We start from the raw sequence: 9811 nt of genomic DNA, 5'->3' as shown, positions 1-9811 counted from the left end.
GTTCATATTCTTACCAGTATTTGATATTGTCAGACATAAAATTATTTGTAGGACTGATAAATACAAAATGGCATTTCATTATTATTTTACTTTCCATTTCCCTAATTACCACTGAGACTGGGCATCTTCTCATTAGTTTGTTGGCCACTTGTTTTTCCTCTTCTGTTACATGCCAGTGCATGTCTCTTACCCATTTTTCTATTGAGTTTTTTGTCCTTTGTTTTTAATTAATTGTGAGAGTTTCTTATTTCTGCTATACAAAAATCTTTTGTCTGTTACACATTGTTTCAGTCAGAAATTCCAATTTACTTCAAGCAACAAAAAACCTTACAAAAAGACAGGTGTTTATATTTTTCTTGGATCAGGAGATGTGAACTAGAGCATGCAAGGCTGCTGCTGCTGTTCAAGGATGCCATTAGGAACTCAGGCTCCTCTTCTCTCTCAGTTTTGGCCTCCTTGGTATACAGCTTTTGTCACTATGGGGGCAAGATAGCTGCTATACCTCTATTCATTTCAACAACTTTTCAAAAAGAAAAATGAAGGTAAAACAAAGGGCCAAAAAAAGGGCCAAGATGTATGCCAACCAAATCTTTACCTGTAAAAAATCTTTGTAGAAGTTCTATCCAGCAACTTCCATTATACTCATAAACCAAAACAGTGTCACATGGCTCCCTTTAGCTCTGAGACTGTCTAGGAATTTGAGTTTTTAACTTTTGTAACCTCCACAGAGACGAGTAAGGAAGAAGAGAATTGGATATGAAGATTGTGCCACTTTAGTATGATTTTAACCTTGTGTATGTACCTTCTTTCACACCAACATTTTCAATCAGGATGTAGTCAAATGTACTGTATTGTTATAGACTGAATGTTTGTGTTCCCCCCAAAAATTCCTATCTTGAAACTTAGCCCCCAATGTGATGGTATTTTGATAGGTGGGGTCTTCGAGAGATAATTAAGTTAGATCAGGTCCTGAGGTTGGGACCTTAGTGATGAGGTTGGGACCTTCTTTATGAGAAGATGAAGAGAGTGAGATTTCTCTTTCTCCGTGCTCATGCATGTGAAGGTGTAGTGAGAAGGCAGCTGTAAGCAAGCCAGGACAAAGGCCCTCACTAAGAACCCAACCATGCTGGCACCATGATGTTGGACTTTCCAGCCTCTAGAACTGTGAGAAAGAAATGTCTGTCATTTAAGCCACCCAATCTGTGGCATTTTGTTATAGCAGCCTGCACTAATGTATCTGTATTTTCCTTTGCAATTCTATTTTGGGTGTTTGTTAAGTAAGCATTTCCTTATCACTTAATAGTAACCAAGACCACTATGCTGTGCAACTTTTGGGGATGGAGTCATTGATTAATATAGATTACAATATGAATAGTGCCTCCAGAGTTGTGTGATGCAGCAGCTCTATTTTGTTTCTCTCCTAATGATTTTAAAGATGTATTTTACACATTAGATCCTTAACCCATGTAGAATTTATTTTGCATATGTCTGAGGTATCTCATTAGTTCTGCTTTCTATATGGAATTATCCCATTATCTTTTATTTAATAGATCATCCTTTTCCCCACTAATTTTTTTTTCTCCACAAATTCTTAGTGCCTGTCTTCTCTGGGTTCTATGTTCTGTTCCAATAAACGAAATAGCCTTTCTTTAGCAAATGTCATACTGTTATTAATTACTAATGATTCATAATTATGATATTTGGCAGGGCCAATCCTTTGTGGCAGAGACTATTTGTTCACCAAGCCCAGTTTTCTTTTTCTCCTGAAATTTAGCTAGACTATATTTCTCTGTTTTGCTTGAAGTTAAGTTGGGCCAATGAAATGTTGGTGGAAAGTGATGTTTGCCTTCTCTAGCCTTGGCTCCTAAACATGTCCATGCCGTCTCTCTAATCTTTTCTTCTGGCTGGAAGCAGTAGATCCAGTGAGAACTCTGAAGCCCTGTGGATAATGGAGCCACCAGATGGAAGGATACTAAGTTTCTGTGTCTGGATGACTGAATGGAGCAGTGTCCCCTTCTCCCTTTCCCTTCTTCCTCTAACCAGTATTGGACTGTGATGTGTGACAGATCAACTTTACATTGTGTTAAGCCTCTGAGATATTACAGTTGTTGATTGCAGTAGTTAGCCCTTCCTGACTAATATATCCTACTACCATGTTCTTTTTAGAATCATCTTGCCTATTCTGGGCCTTTTTGCAGGTTTTTAGAGTCAGTTTATACATTTTCTGAGTCCTGTAAGGATCTTAATTGGAGTTGTATTTATGGATTAATTTGGGAAGAATTGGGACCTTTATAATACTGGATAAAATTGTTATAAAATATCTCCATTTATTTAGGTCTTTTATGTCCATTAATAATATTTTATAATTTTTCCTCCACAAAGATCTTAAATATCTTTTTTTGTTTCTAGTACTTTGGAATTTACCGCTACTGTGAATGCAATTTTTTTCTATTACATTTTCTAATTGATTACTGTTGGTTTAAAGAATCACTATTGGCCGGGCGCGGTGGCTCACGCCTATAATCCTAGCACACTAGGAGGCCGAGTCAGGAGGATTGCTTGAGCTCAGGAGTTCGAAACCAGCCTCAGCAAGAGTGAGACCCCATCTCTACTAAAGAATAGAAAGAAATTAGCTGAACAACTAAAAATATGTAGAAAAAATTAGCTAGGCATGGCAGCGCATGCCTGTAGCCCCAGCTACTTGGGAAGCTGAGGCAGGAGGATCGCTTGAGCCCAGGAGTTTGAGGTTGCTGTGAGCTAGGCTGACACTATGGCACTCTAGCCCAGGCAACAGAGCAAGACTCTGTCCCTAGAAAAAATAAGAAAAGAAAAGAAAGCAAGCAAGCAAGAAAGAAAGAAAGAAAAAAAGAAAGAAAGAAAGAAAAAAGAAGTTTGTAAAGGAAGGAGCATCTTAAAGAATCCACTTTTAGTTATTTTAATGCTTATTCGCTTATTCCTTTACGTTTCTTAAAACCCATAAGTGTATTATATTACTTTTTTATGAAATGTGTAAGAAGTGGATCAATTTTTAATTAAAACATCTCCAGAAGTATTAACATATGATCAGATATGCTTCCTATTAGGCATTGTACTGAAAGTGCTAAAAGACGTTGACTAGCGTCTCATGAAATAGCATATTTTAGGTAAAATTACAGGTTCACACAATTGGAAGATACCTTGGGAACTGATTCAATCCATCATATCCATTAATATGTTCCAGCAGGAGTAACCACATCTAAACCAACATAGCTATATGAAAAAGATCCTTTTTAAATACCTTTACCAGAATAACCTCAATTTCCTTTATCTGTATAGTAGTCCTCTTAACTGGAAATCCATACAATCAGTGAATGGAAATTCAACAGCAATCGCTGGCAGAAATTCTTATTCATCGTAATCTAAGACCAACGTACTCTGTTCGCTTATTGCATACGCTTAATGAACAGCTGTCAAAATGAAGTCCTAGATTAGAAACAAACACCCAAAATCTTTTTATAAGTATGCATGTCTGCATGAATTGGAAATGAAAAGTATATAATAAAAAGAGCAAGAAAAGAGTAGAGGAAGCAATATACATTAAACACATAAAGTCTTCCTAGTTTGAGTAAATTGGAAACATTGTCAGTAACTTCCTCTGGTGTGCTGGGAAAAGTCCATGATTTAAAGCAAGAGTTTTCTGGATCGACTGACTGTTGGCTCGGGCAAGTCAGAAAATGTGAATCTCAATTTCCTCATTAGTAAACACCCTACGAATACATGTCACCTGCTTGGCAAATACCAGGCATTCAGGAACTGGCAGTCTTTAATACCTGCAAGGCGCTCTGCATTCCTACATGACATCAAAGTGAGTAAGCATCAGGGGCAAGAAATGAGACCTCGGGTCTCTGATACAAGTGCAGTCACACCGGGATACCTCTCAAACGACACACCACCAAGTATCCCTTTTGCTGGAAGCGGATGTAGTATTTCGATAAGGAGCCCAAAGTGCGACCCAGCAGGAAGGAGGGATTTCCGCCGCACAGCAGGAGCTTCAGTGGGCCTGAGAAGCCGAACCGGAACAGGTGGCAGGAACGCCGGGCGCCGGGGGGAGGAGTACGGAAGCGCCCCGGAGGAGGGACTACATTTCCCACAAGGCCGCGGGGCAGGGCGAGGGGCGGGCGTCGGGGACCTTACCGGACGGGCCTTGCCCGGCAATACCAAGGTAAAATGCCGGCACCGCGGCTCCGAGGGAAGAGTAACTTATGGTCCACGCCTAGATTTGTGCTAGTAACCCTCCTAACCCATCCCGAGCTGACAAAAACGACTTTCCCAACTAGGCGATTTTTGAGCTTTCCAGGCCGCAGGACTTCACCGTCACAACCTATATTACCCCCCTTCCCCCACTCCTCCATGGGCCTGGGGCGCTTCCCAAATGCCTGAGGATTCGGGGGTTGCGCTAGGAAGGTGAAGGCCCAGGGCTCCGCTTTCTAGGCTGATGATCCATAATGGTTCCTCGTCGGCCCCTCCCCCACGCCCGTTCTTCTATTAAATCCAGCCGGAGGGGGGCTGTGCCCGGCTCCCCGGGGCTCGATGGACGGGGTGGTGGAGAAGAAGGTGCCCTCCCCCGCGGCCCGGTCTGGTAGCGGCGACCTCTCCTCGCCTTTGGTTGCTGCTCGGACGTCCTTGGCTCGGAGCGGCGAAAGCTGCCAAAGACCTGCGGGCCAAGGACTGTTAAGCACCTCCATCCGACATCCCTAATCCTTTCCTCTACCCTTCGGAGTGGTATAATGATTGCCACCCTAAAGGAGAGGCTAAGTGACTTGCCCTAGGGCACAGAACATAAATGGCAGAACTGAAGGTTTGCGCCTGACGGATCTAAAGCCCTTTGCTTAAGCCCCATTGCCTTCCTCAAGCCTTAACCTAAGGGCAGGCGCTGGGAACCGCGCACTTTCCTGCCCAGCGGTGCTTAAGACCCAGGCGCAGAACCCAACCCTGCGTCCCCAGCGCGCTCCGCCTGTCCGGACGTAGCCTTCTGGCCTCGGTTTCCCCTGTCTGCACAAAAGGGAGCACAGGCTCCTTCCCGGACTGATACGGGGAAGTGGCCGCTTGGATGGTCGTCTTTTTTCCCCCCTTTCCGGGGTCCTTCTCTGGGGACCGACGGCCCGCGCGCGTCACGCAGCGGGCGCGGGGCTGGTGGGTGGGGTTTGCTGCGCGGCGGCGGCGGCGGCAGCTGGTGGGTCCTCCGGTGACTCTGGGGCGGGGCTGTGGGGAGGGCGCCGGCTGACGGACGGACTCCGCCGGAATGGGGGGTGTGGCTGCCCAGCCAGGGTCCTCCGGGTGGGAGAGCGGCTCCGCGACCACCGGCGGCCGGACCCGCTTTGCCTTCTGCTAGAGATGCTCTTCCTCTCGGTGAGTTGTTTTTCTGTCGTTGCGGGTTCTCGGCCTTAGTCACGCCCAGGGGAGGAGGAAGAAGCTGGGCCACCTAGATCTGTGTGGCCTGGATAGGGCAGGGCAAAGGGGAACTGACCAGCCGCGCTCCTGATCCTCCTCCTTCTGGGGCTTGTTGATCCGCGGCTGCGCTGCATGTTCCAGTTTCATGCAGGCTCCTGGGAAAGCTGGTGCTGCTGCTGCCTGATTCCCGCCGACAGACCTGGGGACCGGGGCCGGCGCTGGCAGCTGGAGATGGCGGACACTAGATCCGTGCACGAAACCAGGTTTGAGGCGGCCGTGAAGGTGATCCAGAGTTTGCCGAAAAATGGTACGTGCACCGGGCCCCCGCTGAAGATACCCGGCAGAAGCTTGAATCCCGAGTTTCTAAATCTTACCTCTTTAGCCTTCTTTCTAGTTCTAGTCTTGCTTAGTTAGCCTACTTTTTTCTGTGTTCAAAAGGGATGTAGTAGAAGGGGAGGTATCAAATATGAATTAATTGCCTTCTAATCTTATAAGCCAGAGACAACATATTATCCGAATTTTAAGTAGTTTATATTGTTGAAAACAAAAGTCTTGTCATTTAATGACTGCAGATTTGGGTGTGTTAAAAAAAATCTGGGGTAGGGATGCCTAGTGCTTCATACTCGTAAACTCTACTATTTAAGCCTTTTGAAAACTTTTGATATGGAGGGAGAGAAAGGAAAGAACTATAATCATTCGAAAATGATTTATTTAAATAAGTATATATTTCCTACTTTTTCTTTGCTATTGCATTGTATAATGTTTTCTTTTTTATACTAACATTGTACCTTCTTTGCAGCTGGGGAGAAAAGTCATTTGAGTTGTTCTCTTGTATTTAATGTGTCATTTCTCTGACTGCTTTCAAGGTTTTTCTCTTTATCTTTGGTTTTTAGCAATTTGACTACTAGGTGTGGTTTTCTTAATATTTATCCTGTTCATGGTTTGCAGAGCTTTTCGAGTTTGCAATTTTATGTCTTTGACCAACCTTGACAAATTTTTGGCCATTGTTTAAATATTTTTTTTCTGTTCTAAGTGGAGAGGCTTAGGGAGGGAGATTTAGACTTTTCAATCCATATCCTTCTGCATTATATGAATTATTTTTCACAATAAACATTTATAAAAATAATTTTCACGTACCATTATGCCAGAGTTGTATTATTAAGACTAACTGAATACAACATTGATATATTACTATAGTATTTAATATCATGGTCTCTGTTTTCATTAATCATCATTTGGCTAAGTAATGATTATTCAACACAAGTCTTTCAATAAAAGCTCCTTAAGTGCAGATTCCAAAAAGTTATCAAAACAAATATATACAAAATAGTATTCCTTTTGTAATTTCAAACATTCCATTGATAGAGGTCATATTGGGAATTGAAAGATAAGAAAATAAAAGATAAAGAAATATTATAGGAACTTATTTAGGTATTGATTTTGTAAGTGCCCAATTTAGGAAGGCATCATTCTGAGTTTTATGTAAGTAGTACATTCACTCTTTCTCCTAAACCACACGTTTTTATAGTTGTTTGAAAATTGGTGAAGCTAAATTTCATGACTTTAGTCCACTATCTCTGTTGACATTTTATACCACTTATTAGGAAACCCATGTAAATTAAAATACAGTTTGTACAGCCTGAGCAAGAATGAAACCCCTTCTCTACCAAAAATACAAAAAAAATTAGCCAGGCGTGGTGGTGTGTGGCTATAGCCTCAGCTACTCAGGAGGCTGAGGCAGGAGGATCACTTGAGCCCTTGAGCACTTGAGTTTGAGGTTGCAGTGAGCTACGATGATGCCACACTACTCTAGCCCAGGGGTGACAGAGCAAGACCTTATCTCAAAAACAAAGAACAAAAAACATTGTATTTGCATAACATTTAGGAAGGTACTGCAAAGTTAAGATACTCTGCCAAATGACACTTGTATTGGACAACATCCAGTATACTGTTATCCCCTGAAACTAAATTGATATGAATTCAAGCAGAAGTTTGTTATAATGAATTATTAAATATTTTTGTAATACTACTTTTAAATCATTTGTTCTATTCTGAACTAATATGTGAAGAAGAAGATCTCGTTTTTTATTCCTTGAAGCTTAATCTTAATTTAAGGCCTAAGATGATAATGAGTCCTGTGGCATCCATGTCTGGTATAACCTTGGCCTTTAGAAACTTAAATTCTTAGGTAATGTTTCAAACATATATATCAGATATATTATGGGTGAGTGCCTTGAGGACAGACATCTTACTTTATCTAGTGCTTTACACATAGAATATGTTCAATAAATGTTTCCAGTTTTTGTTTTTAATCTATTATAATGTATATAACATTCACCTAAGCCAATATACTTTCAAATCTTATTTGGTTGACTTCATCTCATATTTTGAGGTGAAACTTTTGATGTTTTAATTTATATTTGTGTCATTTAAATAGGTAACCATTTTTTAATTAAATATTATTTTTTTAAGCCATGAGTGTGGTAGGCAGGTAAACATTTTTAACTGTGCTTTCTCCATTTTTTCCCCTTTGCTGTATAAAGGACTATACCATTAAAACTCAGTATCTGAGAGATACTTCTAAATGTGCGTATATTATGTAGATAATTATTACTGTGATTTTGGAATCAATTATACACTCTTGGCCAAACCTGAAACACCAGCTCTCAGCTTGTCTGTATGGTAATTTCCACAGCTTTTATAAACTGATAGCCTTTGATTACTACATATTATCTGTTTATTATGCAATTTACAAACTTTTTAAAATATATTTTTACAATTTTAACTTTACTTTTTATGATTTTTGTTATAAAAGTAATACACGTTGATGCTAAAATATTTTTAAAACAAATAAGCTAAAAGGAAAATAAAGTAATCCGTACACCTACAATCCAGAGATAACATCTTTTAACATTTTGATATTTATCCTCTACTGTACTTTTAATATATATAAATACTTATTTTGCAAAAGTGCATCATACGTGCTGTTTTTAACTGCTTTGTTTCTCATAGTAGATTATGAAACTTCTAATGCCATTATTTATATTTTTCTACAAGTTTTTATAGCTATACTGTAAATAACCTATTATGTGTGTATATCATAATTATTTAGCTATTTATTATAAAACCAATTTATTATTAACATACTAATTTTTCATTGTTATTAATAGTACTGCAACTTATAGGACTTGTTTATACAGTTTGAAAATTTTAAACGTGAAAAAAATTATAGATATGCTAGAAATATATAGCTAGAAATATATAGAAATCGATGTCTTCAAAATTACAGAGGTAGGAAGTGAGAAATCTTTTTTATCGTAGATGAATTCTTTTTCTACTATTTGGCTTTAGCCCAAAGTTCCTTATCTACTGAGAAATTGAAATTTGGTGGAGTATACCTGTAATTTTTTCATTTATGCTAGTCAGTTTTGATTTGTCAGAAACTTTGAATAAAAATACCTTATTACAGTTGTGTAATAAGTTAATTTGCATTTTAACATATTTGTTTTTAAAGTGACACTTGCCAGTTACTTTGGTTATACCTACAGCATGTTTATTCATTTGTTCTTTTATTTATTGTATGGTCTTAGGCATTGTTATTAAAGTTGAGAATCTCAGAGTGTTTTTTAAGTCAAAGGAACAAACAACAGAGCCATGACTTTTGTTTCTATAACGTAGAAATAAATTATTATCTGAACTATTCATGAAATATAAAATCATTATTAGTATAGCTAAGTTAATTTATAACCTCAGATTATCAGTTGTATTCCCTAAGTGATGTGTATTTAATGTATGTTTCCAATAGGTTCGTTCCAGCCAACTAATGAAATGATGCTTAAGTTCTATAGCTTCTATAAACAGGCAACTGAAGGACCATGTAAACTTTCAAGGCCTGCATTCTGGGATCCTATTGGAAGATATAAATGGTAATTTTATATATACAGCTATGAAAGAATTTCAATTTTAATGACATCATTCATACGGCTGTCACTTATGTGGTTATATATTATTCTGTGCATAAAGTGTCATAGGTCGGTACTGGGTACAATTTTTATCCTCCAGGTCCTCTTAACAAAATTCTACAGAAATAGGAAACTCTCAGGGAAGAGAGGAAAACAATAAAACCAAAAGGGATAGGTGTATCTAAGATAAAAAGCATTTTCAGTTAATCTTTCCTTTTATGGAGTTTTTTTTGATCCAAAAGCAACTTCCAAACTAAGTTAAAGAAACAAACTTTAACTGCCTCTTTTACTTGCCAAGAAAAATAATGACTTTTGCTCGTCAGGTGACGTTGTTTGCTCTGAGCCTTTAAGATAATAAATAACTAAGATTATGACTCAGGTGTTGCCACACTAAGTTGTCTAAGCTTTCACCTCTGACC

The 9811-nt window shown here is 39.3% G+C and overlaps 1 protein-coding gene across 1 annotated transcript in view; it reads left to right on the top strand.

Annotated features, from left to right (window-relative positions):
• The first annotated feature begins 5190 nt into the window (after positions 1-5190).
• ACBD5 (acyl-CoA binding domain containing 5) overlaps positions 5191-9811 on the top strand; it is a 48662-nt gene continuing 44041 nt past the window's right edge. The window contains exons 1-3 of the mRNA XM_012654854.1: positions 5191-5388; positions 5572-5737; positions 9236-9356. Coding sequence (XP_012510308.1) covers positions 5374-5388; positions 5572-5737; positions 9236-9356 — 302 coding nt within the window. The 5' untranslated portion in view covers positions 5191-5373. The remainder of the gene's footprint in view (positions 5389-5571; positions 5738-9235; positions 9357-9811) is intronic.

The sequence above is a fragment of the Propithecus coquereli genome, unplaced genomic scaffold (assembly GCF_000956105.1).
Source record: "Propithecus coquereli isolate 6110/MARCELLA unplaced genomic scaffold, Pcoq_1.0 Scaffold45, whole genome shotgun sequence".
NCBI classification, from domain to species: Eukaryota; Metazoa; Chordata; class Mammalia; order Primates; family Indriidae; genus Propithecus; species Propithecus coquereli.
The sequence above is the reverse complement of the archived record's forward strand: the minus strand, read 5'-3'. Positions and strand labels throughout refer to the sequence as shown.